Source organism: Python bivittatus, unplaced genomic scaffold, assembly GCF_059951505.1.
Source record: "Python bivittatus isolate LINGU-HERP-01145 unplaced genomic scaffold, Pbiv_v1 ctg000090_np1212, whole genome shotgun sequence".
NCBI classification, from domain to species: Eukaryota; Metazoa; Chordata; class Lepidosauria; order Squamata; family Pythonidae; genus Python; species Python bivittatus.
In genome coordinates, this window is record NW_028277046.1 from 6,263,142 (window position 1) to 6,275,803 (window position 12,662).

At 56.7% G+C, this 12,662-nt stretch overlaps 1 protein-coding gene across 18 annotated transcripts in view; it reads left to right on the top strand.

The window, feature by feature from the left end:
* Positions 1–12,662, top strand: part of EIF4G3 (eukaryotic translation initiation factor 4 gamma 3) — a 52,153-nt gene that overhangs the window by 24,928 nt on the left and 14,563 nt on the right. For 9 of the 18 annotated variants that reach the window (XM_088136929.1, XM_088136919.1, XM_088136923.1 and 6 more), the window contains 7 exons: positions 2,045–2,077; positions 5,232–5,411; positions 5,917–6,031; positions 6,291–6,394; positions 6,709–6,831; positions 7,953–8,064; positions 9,477–10,310. In XM_088136929.1, coding sequence (XP_087993055.1) covers positions 2,045–2,077; positions 5,232–5,411; positions 5,917–6,031; positions 6,291–6,394; positions 6,709–6,831; positions 7,953–8,064; positions 9,477–10,310 — 1,501 coding nt within the window. The remainder of the gene's footprint in view (positions 1–2,044; positions 2,078–5,231; positions 5,412–5,916; positions 6,032–6,290; positions 6,395–6,708; positions 6,832–7,952; positions 8,065–9,476; positions 10,311–12,662) is intronic. The other 9 variants (XM_088136921.1, XM_088136934.1, XM_088136925.1 and 6 more) reach the window with 3 other exon arrangements.

Consider the following 12,662-nt stretch of genomic DNA (forward strand, 5'->3'; position numbering starts at 1 on the left):
CCATGACTAAAAATTGCTCACGTAACATTTCATTCTCCCCTTCCCTGCGCAAGTCCAAAACAAATGCAAAACTGGCTGCTCTCCAACAACTCCTGCATTTTGTTCTGGGTTTGGTTGCATCGGTTTACCTCCCCCTGCCCCGCCCCGCCCCGGGTGGTGTGCTGAGGGGAGGCAAGGTTGCAGCTGGCGGCCTCGCGTCCATTTCCCTGCCGGGGGACGAAGGGGCAGCAGCACGGCTTCTTCCAGGACTGCCCACTGACTCCCTTTTCTTTGGCATTCAGGGCCGTGGGCAGCTGCAGCGCCTTGGCCTGGACCGCCTCCTGACCACGCCAGTGGGCTTTGCTGAGTTCCCAGGCACCTCCCAAACGCTCAGCCTACCAGGTTCAGTCGCGTAGCTTGCGCGTGCCAATTCCCGCTAGGCCAGAGGGAGGCCGGGCCGGGCCTGCCGGTGTGTGTTCCGACAGCCTTTCACGGCGACTTGACTGGAGTAGTAAAACCCCTCAAGTGGGGGAGATGAGGATAGTTTCAAATTGTGGGGGCAGCTGTGCCCCCATTTAAGCTTACGCTGAGCACAGGAGCCTCCTTCCCAACTGCACCCCAGCCTCCAGTGGGTGGAAATTGGGACCCCGAGAGGCTCTTTTCCGTGAACTTCTCCATAGGAAATGAAAACTTAACATCTCTCTGAGCCCCCAGTGACTACAGTTTGTTCTGTTGCTTACAGCTCCGGAGGAAGATGCAGCCAGTAGCTGATGGCAGCAAGCACAAAATAGGCTAGGTTATTTTTTCCCCTTCAAGTTGTTGTTCTATCGTTCTCTGTATAGCTTGAGATCCTCACTTTTCCCTGAGTGCTTTGGAAAAGAGGATGCGGTGCTTCTGTTCTGCCTTTTGGTGGGGGAGCAGCACAGGCCCTTTCTGTGTGACGCTGGCTGGGGCCTGAGTGCTGCAGGAGGGGGCCATTGGTTGGTGTCTGAATCTTCTTCTGGAGATGGAGGAGGATGGTAGGGGTCCCATTTGGTGGAGGGGGTGCTCGGGAAGCCTGGGGGCCGCGTGGAGCCGCTCCGGCTGTTCCTTCTGCTCCAAGTCCTCCGGGGAAGAGGCAGTAGCCTGGCAGGTGCTTTCTTCCCCTGTTGTCTGCTGGCGCTGGCTTGCGCGTTGTGTGTTGGTAAATTCATCTTTGGTCTCCTCGATGGCTTTCTTGCTTTCCGTAGGATTTTGGCAGATGAATTACAGTCGTAGTTTTTTTTACTTGCACACGCTGGTGAGAGAACAGGAAATCATCTTTCTCTGATCATCCTGTGCGCAGCTGCTCTGAATTTATGTGAAGTATTTGTACCCCACTTGTCAGCCAGAGAGGCTCCCAGGGCAACTTGCAGAACAATGGGAAGAGGCAGTCTGTATGCAATCAAAACGACATGGCACAGAAAGAAAAAGGGGTTGAGGAGGGAGAAGGAAACCTTAACTGTCAGCTACCTGCTCTTCCTGGCGCTTTTCACCGCCCGCAGTTCTGCCGAGGTCTGCCAGAGAGGCTCCTTTGGCTAACGGGTGGCGCTGCCAGCTTCCTGGCGCTCTTGGGGTGAACGGCAGCTGGGGACAGTTGGCAGGGAGGCCGAGCCTGTTGAAGCTGAAGCTGCGGGCAGAGTGCTGGGCCCGTCCCCATTTCCCCGGTGCTGGCTCCTCCTTCGGCTCCCACGGGCTGCTCTGCCTCTGGCCCCCCCATCCACCCCCTTGGGGAAAACTCAGCCTGACTCGCCCCCCTCCCCCTCCCCCACGCACTAGAGAGGTGCGCCTTCCCCAGGGCTCACCCCTCTCTCTGGGGAGCGGTTCCCTGTCTCGGCCGCAGGGCTAACCTGGGGGGTCGCCATGCCCGTCTGTCCGTGTGCTGCAGCTGTGCTTTGTGTAGTGCTGTTTATTTCCTCATCTCTCCTTTATGCACCCCCCCCCGTGGGTTTCATTTGCATATAGTGTGACATTTTTGCCTTTTGTCGTGTTTCTGACTCTCTGTGCCTTTCCTTTTTGTGTTTTTGTTTCTCCCGCTTCTCCTCAGTTTGCAGCGGGGCCTCGACCTGCCCACCACCAGGTACAGTACCCTCCTTGCCCCTTCTTCCCCCCTCTCCTGCCGACTGGTTGGGGCATGTGGGAGGTGGTCTGCCTGGCTGGCCGCCCTTCTGCTCACTCTCACGGATGCTCTTCGGCACGCGCGGCTCCGGCCAGAAGGCCCCTGGAGCTCACAGCTCAGGGAGGCTCAGCCTTCTAACAGCTACTAATTCTGCCGCTTTCCTCGACAACCCCTCTAACAGTCCTCCTGAGCATATCTGACTGCCACCTTTGCTGAATATGGTAGTCTTTGGATTGGTGACGCTTACTAGAACTTCGGAGGGGGGGGGTGGCCGTTCTCCCTCAGGCCTGGGGAGTGGGAGGAATGACCCACACCCATGACCACCTCACGGCCAGCCGCCCTGGTGTTAATCTCATCGCTTCTGTAAGATCAGGATGTATCAATCCCTGGGGACGAGGGGTGGCTCTCACGGAGAAGTCGCTGCAGGTGCTGCTGAGTCGCAGTTAGGAAACCAGCCTCCGGTCTCGCAGAGCTGAGATCGGCAGCCTTTTCAGATGGGGCGGGGGTGCCCAAAGCAGTGAAAACCTGATAGCTCTCACGTGATGTTAACGTTCTGGCCTGAACCGAGCTTCTGCGAGTCTCGTGCAAGAACTCTAAAAAGTGACGGAGACCTGGTATGGTTTGGGTTAGGTTGTGTTTTTCAACTCAGTGGTTAAGATTGGGGTTCCCCGGATGCCGCCAAGGAGCGCCAGGGTCGCTGCATTGCTGAATTCCTTAAATCACCTGGAGGACAGAGACAATCCGGAGGTGCTACCCTTTTTCTTCTGCCTCCCCCTTTCTTTCCTCCTCCCCTGTGGCCCCCGTTTCTGTCTCGTAGAGGGCTAGGAAAGGGGTAGGTTGGCCGGTTGCCTGTTGAACGTGGAAGGGGCTTCACAGCATGGAGCCACCTAGGCTGAGCCCGGTGTTGGTGGAGAGTCCAGGATCTGGACCACTAGGGAAGGCTGCCGTCCGACTGCCGAGGGTTCTTTGCCGGGACCATAAACGGCAGGCAGCATCTGACGGGCTGTGTGTTGCATTTCTCTTTATGCGCTTGATTTGTTATATTTAGGGTTGCTGTGCAAAAAGTTGTAACACACCTTTTGATCTTCACGCACATGATGAAATAAAAATGCAGGACCCAGAATGGGACATTAGCTGAAAGTGGATAGCGAGTTGAAGTTCAGAACCCGTGTTACGTGTGTCCTGCTCTTCGGGGGTTGTGGGGGTGGGGAGGGGCCTCCTGCCAAGGGCAGATTAACATACAGGCCATAATGGAAGGTCCTCAGTTGCTGCTGCCTGTCTTGACCGCATCACAAGATCTCCAGGCCGCGGCCAGTCGCTGTGAGGCCAAAGCAGTGACTTTGAGGCAGTGACGTCACCAGACAAATGCTGCCGTTACCTATTTGCGTCCTGACATCTGATGCAAGTGCAGACACTCTGGCCTTTGCGTGATGATCTTGTCAGACGTGCTTTGTCATTTGCCCCCCAAATGCCCGTATCTCTAGCTTGGTTTGATGGGTGCTGGCTGAACTGTTTGGAGGGAACAGCTTGCCCCCGGTCTCGCAGCCGTCCTGGGGCGTGTTGCCTTTCCGTGCTCCTGGGCTTCACCTCTGGTGGCGCCTGCTGTGATTTTTGTGCTGAGCCAGTTTCATCTGCAAATCCCTCATAGGCAGCTAGCATGAGCATTTGCACATAGAGGTGCAACATGAAGCTGATGAGAAGCAACTGCATATTCCTTCTGGGGTTGGGGGGAAGAATGGCACGTTACTGGTGACAAAAGAGGGGACGCTTTGAAACCCATTGCAGTTTCCGCGCAGGCTGAGAGCAGGCGGCTACTTGCCCAGCGAAGCAGCTTCGACCTCTGCCAGATGCAGGAATCTGCTTCGGCTCTCAGTTCGCTTGAGCCCTGGCCGTTCTGTTCTTTCGGCCGCTTTATTGGTGAGCTGCTGAGCGGATGCTTGACCTTACGTCCAAGAGAACGCCTCCTCCTCGTGGAGGATGCTGGCCCGACCTTCCAGAGTGATCTCGTCACGTTGCGGAGAGCGAGGAGGGCTTTTGCGGAGGTGCACGAGAATAATTTTCCTCTCCTGTTCTTCCCCCACTTAGTAGGACCTGCAGGTCTGGGATGCTAGGTTAGGGAAGGAGGGGGCGGGCAGAGAGCGTCTTTCTGGTCCTGTGGACTCCTGGAGCCAGGAGGAGAGGCTTGGAGCTAGAACTCAACTAGTCCTCCTCCCAGGATGGGGGAGATGAGCAGACAAAAAGGCCTCATCAGTGATTTTCTGACAGCGGCAGAAAGTGCTTCTCTGTTTTCTGTAGACCAGAGCGAAGCTTTCTAGGTGCAGCCAGATGCCCAGCCTGTTGCACATGTGCCTTTTAAGGAGGTTGCTGCTGTTGCTCCTCCGGGAACAAAGCAGAGTTAGAGAGTCGTGCGCAGGCAGCTCAGTCAGGGAGGCGTCCTCAGTGCCGTGGAGGCGAGCTGGCCGGGCAGAGTGGCCCAGGGTCCTCCATTGCATGCTGGCCCCCTCCCTCCCCTCTCGACGGTTGACCTGTCAGCTGTTCCACCGGCTTTCTTTTTATTTCCTGCTGCTTCCTTGCTTCGTTCTTGAAGGGAGGATTCAGACCGATCCAGGTAACTTTAACTGCTGGCTCTGCATGGCCCAACTGTCTCTTGATCACCCCTCATTAACGGTTGGATGTTTGAATGCTTGACCCTCCATTCTGCACTCTGCACATAAGATCGAGAGTCTGAAACGTCAGAAGTGCCACCTTGTGGTGCCAGAGCTCTTTGCCCTCCAGTTGATTGTTTTGAGAGGGAGGAGGGCGAGGAATCATTTAGAACCAGAACAAGGGTTGCCACCTGTTGTTTTAAAAAGGACCAGCGCTCCATCAAGGTAGCTACAGAGAAGGCCCCAGCTATATCCTGCCTCTGTTTGCAGCCTCCTTTCTGCCCCTCGCTCTGGGAGCAGGACTTTCCAGGCATCGAGACAGTGAAGCCTAAGCCGGGCCTTTGTCCCGCTGCTGCAGAGACGTGGGGCTTCTTGAGAAAGGCTGCCTAGCTTTCGGTCAGGGGCCCGGTGAGCCTTCCTGGTGCCGACGATCTGCTAAACCACTGGGCCCCTTGCTTCCCCCCCCCCAGTTTTTCCAGAGGCCTCAAATACAGCCGCCTCGAGCTGCCATCCAGAACAGCAGCCCTTCCATCCGCCCAGGCGCACAAACACCCACGGCCGTCTATCAGACCAATCAGCACATCATGATGGTCAACCACCTCCCCATGCCCTACCCGATGCCTCAGGGCCCCCAGTACTGTATTCCACAGGTAAGGTTGTGGCCACCTCCCTTGCTGCTGTTCCCGGGGGAGGAAGGGCTGTGGAAAGCCCTCCCTGGGAAACTGATCCAAGAAAAGAACTCTCCTCCCTCCCTGCCCGGGTTATTCTCCAGAAGGTCCATTCTTAAGCTTTGGCTGAGAAGCCTTGGGAACCCCCCCTCCTTGGAAAAGTGGTGGCAGTTGCCCCAGATGAGTTGGCCTGGCTTGCCCCACAAGCCCTCGGCGCCGCTACGAGTGAGGGGGCTGAGTGTTCATGGATGCTTCTGGAGAGAGAGTAGGGATGGAGGTGCAGAAGGGGCAGGATGGCAGAGCTGGCCCTCTGGCTAGCTGGGCCTGGCTGGTGGGATGCCTGCCTTCCCTCCTTTAGGCGGTTGTCGTTTTCCCAGGGGACAGCCAGAGCCCTGCCTCGTATTCATCTGAGAGAGCAGGCACTTCTCCTTTCTGACAGATGGGTTTCCCTGTGGCGTCCTAATGCCTAATATAATTCCTTCCACAGTATCGGCACAGCGGCCCTCCTTACGTGGGGCCCCCACAACAGTATCCTGTTCAGCCCCCAGGGCCTGGTCCGTTTTATCCAGGACCGGGGCCTGGAGAATTCCCCAATGCCTACGGTAAGATTTTCCTCGGTAAGATAGACTGTTTCCGGGCACTTTCTCCTGGGGCATCTGCCTGGCCTCTGTGGGCTGGGGTTCCCAGACAGACACCCCAGAGCTCTTGCAGGGCTGTCTGAAGGGCTCCCAAATTCCAACTGTAGCACAACCCAGGCAGCTCAGCTCTCGTGGCCCACACAGTGGAAACTGGCCGCAGTGACTGACTGACCTCGTGCGGCCAGCCCCAGCCAGCCAGGCTCTTTTGCTTCCCTTGCTGCAGGAGCCCCTTTCTATCCGAGTCAGCCAGTGTATCAGTCAACGCCCATCATAGTGCCTACCCCACAACAACAGCCGCTCCCGCCCACCAAGCGGGAGAAGAAGACGGTAAGAGGTCTCTGGGGGGGCTTTGAAAGGGAGATGCTCAGGCTGGAGTGGTTGATCTCTGGGATGGACCTGAGGGGTCAGCATTGAACGGGGCAGAACCTGGGCGTTTTCAAAAGCACAGGAAACACGTTGGATAGCACGGAGAACAGCAGGATGTTTAGCTCTCCTTTGGCCCCAAGAGAGCATCTAAGGCCAGCTTGGCATGATCTCTGCTGCCCGTGCGTATGACAGCACTGCACGGGGTCCAGTTTGGCCTCTTTGTGGGAAGATCCGAGCTAGAGAGGGTTCAGCGGCTTCCTTATCTTTTTTCCCAGATCCGCATCCGGGATCCGAATCAAGGGGGCAAAGACATAACAGAAGAAATTATGTCTGGCGGAGGGAGCAGGAACCCCACGCCTCCTGCTGTCCGGCCCACCTCTACCCCTACACCTCCCCAGGTAACCGGCACCGTGGTTCATTCTCTCCCTCTGCGGTTCCCCAGAGCAATCCGGGTTGCAAATATGCCCGTGGAATGTGTGTGTAACATTGCGGTAGCTGCTCCTGTGCCTCTGCTTTCCTAAAGAGAGAGAGGGCCCTGATTCGTTTTTTATCCACCGGAAAGACTTGCAGCCTGTCTTCTGTGCCGTTGTGGGTGTGGCATTATTTAAACCATCTGTGCATGTCTGCACCTGGGAAGCCTCCCGGGGGCTCTCGATCTCCAGGGGAACAGTCCTGCCCTCCTCGCTCCCCCCAGCTCATAGCTAGAGTGAAATACCAGAGACGCCACAGTGCTCAGCTGCAGGAATCTTGCAGCAGTCAGCTGTCAGTGCTCCTGCAGTGGCCGCAATATCTGTTGCGGGCAGCGCCGTCTCCCCCATCCTGCTTGCTGGCTTCCCGTCAGCACCCAGTGGGTCAGCTGGAACTGCTCTTAGAATCTTTCCAGCGTTTCAAAGAAAAGCTTCCGCTAACGGAAGGCAGAGAAACCCGGCTTGCTTTGTCCGTGAAAAGCATTGGCAGGCTCTTCTCTGAACCCAACGGAGAGGCACGCTGGGTGAGCTTCCAGCAGGAGGGAGGCCCCGATCCAAGGGGCCCTGCCAGGGTCTCTTTTGCGGCTCGCCTGGCGTTCGCCTTCGGTGTTCAGAACGTGCCAGAATCTTGTGGAGGTCATTGGGGGTGCCAGTTTGTGTAACCTTCTCCACAGCTTTCTTTCTGACGGTGCTCTTTCAGATAAATTGGCCCTCCAGTTGAACTCTGTGAGACTTAGAAGGACAGAGGGCTGAGGGGTGTTCCCGGGGTTTCCCTGGCTCGGGTGGGGGGGGGAACGAGACGTGCTGAAAGCTGTGCTGTGCTGTGGTCTTTAGCTGCTCCCGATAATAATGGTCTTTCTCTTCTCACCTTTTTTCTGCTGCTTTCCTCCGCCCCCCCCACGTACTTTTTTCCATGTGTTTTCTTCCTTTCTTAAAATTATTTTTCTTTTTCCCACCGGACCCTTTTCTCCCGCCTGCTCGCTTGCGTTCCACTTTGCTAGTTTTTATGTTCGCACGCTCATTATCACCCTTTTTTGTACTTCAAATCTCAGCAGCAGCTGCCCAGCCAGGTCCCCGAGCACAGCCCTGTGGCCTGCGGGACTGTGGAGAGCTCTCCCCTTCCTGCCAGCAGCCCCGTCACGGCGACTAGCGGCCCGAAGCAAGGTTGGTGGACGGACAGCTTGTCCTTGTTTGAGAGAGAGGTGGGTCTTTGCCCCCCAGGGTCTCTGGGGGCTGAGGAGAGGCTGGGCCAGCATTCGGCATGTGAGAGGGCAGGAGCGGGCTGACTGTCCCAGCCCCTGGCTGAATGGGTGACTTTCACCAAGGCTTTTGCCTCGGAGGGGTGCAGGGGTGCTGGGCTCCAATGGCCAGGACAGGGCCGCTGCCCCAGCCGTGTTTCCACCGTTCTGCCCTGGCCCCTTTTCAGCACCCAAACCCGTGGGGGAAGCCGGACCCCGTTGGCCGCTCTTGTGAGGGGTGGCCCAAGGAACTCCCCCGGGTCCTGCTGCGATCTAGCCCAGTCGCTCTCAGATGCGTAGTCCTGCTGAGCTGTCCCCGGGCCTGTTTTGTAGGGGGGCCTGGCAGCCTGGGGCTCTCTGGCCAGGAAATCTACTTTCCTGCACCTCCTTCCTGGGGTGAGGAGGGTCCCCAAGCCGGCAGCTCTGCGTTTTGTTCTCCGTTGGCCATCTTGGGGGAGCAGGGAGACAGTTGGATTCTTGTATACAGGCATCTAGGGTTGGTCCTCTTTGACTCTTGGTTTGGTCCGTATTTTATGTTTATTTGGGTTTGCCATTAATACTGTATATCCTGCACATACACTAAATTTTCCTTGTAGACGAAGGGTGGCTTATATATTTTAAATGCAGTAAGAAGATCAGATAACGTAGAGATTGCTTCCTGCTGCCTTCCCCACCAGGACCATTTCCTCACAGTGTCGTTTGACTGCCCCGCCCTTTCTCTCACCTCCTGACTGTTGGATTAACCTTCCCTTGCATAGCACTTCTTTTCCAGTTTGTCTTTCAAACCAGGTGGCAAATCCTGGTTCAGAAAGATTGGCTTGTCGGCTGACTGTCAAAGTCTAAAGGGAAACCAGAGCTTAGACAGCCCCCCCTCAGCCCTGGGTCGGGGCCTCCCTCTTTGCCCAGGCTGCCGAAGGGCCTCAATCCCGCCCCGCTGCTCCTTGGGGAGCAAAACCTCTTTGGAGGGGCCTTGGCCCACCCAGAAGCAGCGGTGCTGGCAGCCGCCTCTTTCTGTGGCCTGCAGAGCTCTGCTGCTGCCCAGGCGAAGCAGCTCTCGAGAGGGCCATCCACCGCTGCCATTTCCACCTCACGGCCAAAGGATGTGGGTGGCTTGGGTTCGTTGTCTGTCCCATCGGGGAGGGGGGGCTTCAAGTTTGCCTTCCCCGTCATTTTGGGATTGAGATGATCATGAGGTGCTTCTGTGGGTTTCCCCATAAATGTGCTTGCAAAGAGGTGCACCAGTGGAGAGCTCGTTGTGCGCCTTGGAGGGAGGTGGCAAGGTCAATCTGATCTGATGGGGCTCGGCTCTTGTAATTCTGCCTTTCTCCTTTTCCCCAGAAGAGAAGCCTAAAACAGATCCAGTATTAAAATCTCCTTCCCCTGCCCTCAGACCAGAGCCTAGTGGAGAGAGGAAAGAGCAAACGGGCCTGACTGCGGAGACCCCCCCCTGCCCGGAGACCTCCTTGGAGCTTCCTGGTCCTGCTTTAGCCTCCCCACTTGCAGTCGTGGCTCCCAGCAAGTCGCCACTTGCATCTGGCTCGGAGGATGGCTGCGAACTGGCTTCCCTGCCACAGGAGGCTCCTCCGCTTCCCAGGGCTGTGCCCTGCGTGGAACTGCCCACCTGCCCCTTGACAGAGGAGGCCGACCCAGAGAGATGCCGGGAGCCCTCTAGAATAGTCCCCAACGACCTTCACGTGACTCCTAGTACTAATCTAATTAACGAACTCAATGGGGTTCCTGAAAGGGTAACTGTGAGCGACGACATCCTAGAACTCGGTGGGCCACAGGAGGCCGTGCTGCCAGCCGTGGAACTGGCGAGTCAAGAGACAGAAGTTGAAAGCGTGCCGCCTGCTGCTTCCATGGTGCTCCCCGGCTCCCCCTCACCGCCTCCAAGACCTCCCCACTCCCCCCTTCCCCTGCCTGTCACCCTTGCCCCCCATCTCCCCCCCTCTCCTCCCTGCTCGCCTTCCCCTCCTCTCCTGCCGTGCGGTGCTCTCCCTGCACTTCCGGGGGATTTGGACAGAGAGGAGACTCTCAAGCCAACTCTTAGTGAAGATGCTCCTGATGCAAAAGACGAGTTGGAGGTGGATGGCCAGCCGGAAGAGGTGGTGGCGGCGGCGGCGGCGGCAGATGACTTCCAGGGCTTGAGTGCCAAGAAAGGCCTGGGAGCAGGTAGGTGGGGCTTCCGGCCAGCTTCCCAGGCTCTGCCTTTCTCTCGCGGGCGGCTGCTGGGCCTCCTGTGGGCATGGCTGCCGGGCGCAGGAGCCGAGGGATCAGCCGCCCTAGCGTGGCGGGCTATGAGCTTTGCGGCTGCCCTGGGACCTGAAGATGGAATGCCAACTTTCTCTTCCGGAGGATGAGCTTCCTGGTGTCTCCAGCAGGGTCGGTGGGGAAGCATTGTGGTCCTGCAGAGAGACTGTGTTACGTGATTGTGCCTGGGAGTGTCTGACAAGCTGCTTTGGGCCCGTTCATCCCATTTGCGCTCATTTGCGGGTAGGATGGAGGAGCGAAATGCACCTTAACGTTGGACTCAGAATATATTTTTTTTGGAGGGTGTTTTTATCCTGCCTCTTAGGCCCCACTTTTTTCCCTATCATTTTTTTAAGCAGAGTAGATATGACTGTGGCTTACCAGCTGAGTTACAGATGCAGAAATTTCTTGCCGACCATCTGCAATCCTAAGTATATCGCTGTATTTCTGAGGAATGTGCCAGAAACTTGGCTCTTATCCAGGAGAACATCTCTTTATTTTCCGGGGCTTTCCTTTCTTGTTCGACAGTGTGTGGTGTGCTGGGTTTCTGGTAGAAGTAGAATGTTGCTTTAAGAGTTACTCATTTGAATATTGCTTGTGAAAAACTAGGTAAGATGGAACTATTTGGGATGTGAACATAATCTGGGAAAGCCACGAGGTCGTGTCTGGGAATTAGACTCGTGGCTCAAGTCAGTACCTCGTGGTTTTGGAGACTACCAGTCCGTGTATCGCTGGGTACGTCTATGTTTAGAAATGGTTTTTCATGTGTGACAATCTCATAAACTTTATGAAATGGCCCTGTTTAGCTCATCTGCTGGCTTTGTGGAATCTCTGATGTAAGTTCTTGCCGCCACAATCGCTCTTGTGAAACCAGTTACTCCAGGTGGAGCAGAGTCAGTCTTTGCGCCTCCATGGCGGCAGCTGATGGAAGGGGCAAGCGGGCTTAGGAAGCTGGCGGGCTTCTTGGGAACTTCTTGCTGGGCCCTGAAAGGCTGGGCAGGTGCGGGGGGCCACAGCGGGCCAGGCCGCCCTCCTTGCCGTTTCCAAAGGCCCCTTCGGTTGCACCAGCACACGTTGCTTTTGTTCCAGGAGCAGATCAAGCCCGCTGAAGGAAGCTGGTGGGAGTGGGTGATTGCTTTGCTGCTTTGTGTTGTATTACGCGGAAGAATTACTAGCCTTAGCATACTTTCCTGCGGCTCAGGTAACTGCAGGGCCTGTGGAACTTGTTCCATTCCATGGAGAGAAGCAGGCGGGGGCATGCAGTGGCCTCCTAATGCATCGAGTGCAACACCCCCCTCCCCAAAAGCAAGACAGTTGCTGGGGAGCAGCCTGGAAAGATCAGCGGCCCTTTGAGTGGCCCTCGTGGTGACCCCCGGACCGCCGCAGCCTTCATGCTCAGACCGCAGGCCTTCTGGTCCCAGCCTTCCTGGAACTTGCTGGAGCCGGAGCCTTTAATCAGCCCGACTGGTAGGGCTGGCCTGGGAAAAGCATCCTCGGGGGCTGGGTGTGCAGGGACTTAGGCGCCCCAGACCTCTGCCAGGCCCTGCGCTGTCGCTCTTAACGTCCACGAGTTGATTCTTACGAAAAGCTACTCTAAACCCCTGCCTGCCTTTTCCCTCAGTGCCCGGAGCTTGTGGTCCGCTTCTCGCTGTGGGCGTTGTTGCTCTTCCCTCTTGGGGGCTGGAGGCGTAGGACTGGTTTGGGGGGGGGGTTGATTAGGGGTGTGCCTGTGCTTGTGCCCGTGCCCATGCCCTCCTCAGGCTTGCCTTTCTCCTGACTGCCTTCCCCTCACCGTGCCCCCCCGGAAGAACGGACCTAATGGGCAAGCGAGCGCGGCTGTCTTAGGAGGTGGCCTGCTCTCCTCCCCACCCCAGGCTGGAGCAGAGGGGAGTTCTTCCCTTTGTCACCGCACTGTAGGCCTTCCGATTGCCTTGACCCCAGCCCCAGCACTGATGGCTGCTGTTGCCACAATTCGTTAGAGGAGCCGAGCCCTCCGGTTGTTTCCAAAAACGCTAAATGGGTGCTTCCGTCTCCTCTCTTGTCGGAGGACACCAGTGGTCGGGCTCAGGACTTGCTTTTCAAAAAATCAAGAGAACTTTGAAGAAGGCCCAAAATGCCAGTGCTTGTTCTGTGCTGTGACTGGATTTCAATTCCTTCCCTTTGTAGCAATAGGGAAGTTCCCTCCCCTCGTGTTTGGCTCTGCGGCGGTAACTTTTCTTCTCAGCTCAAGACTCTCCTGTTTCCAGGCACACTTTGAATGTGGAAAGTAACTGT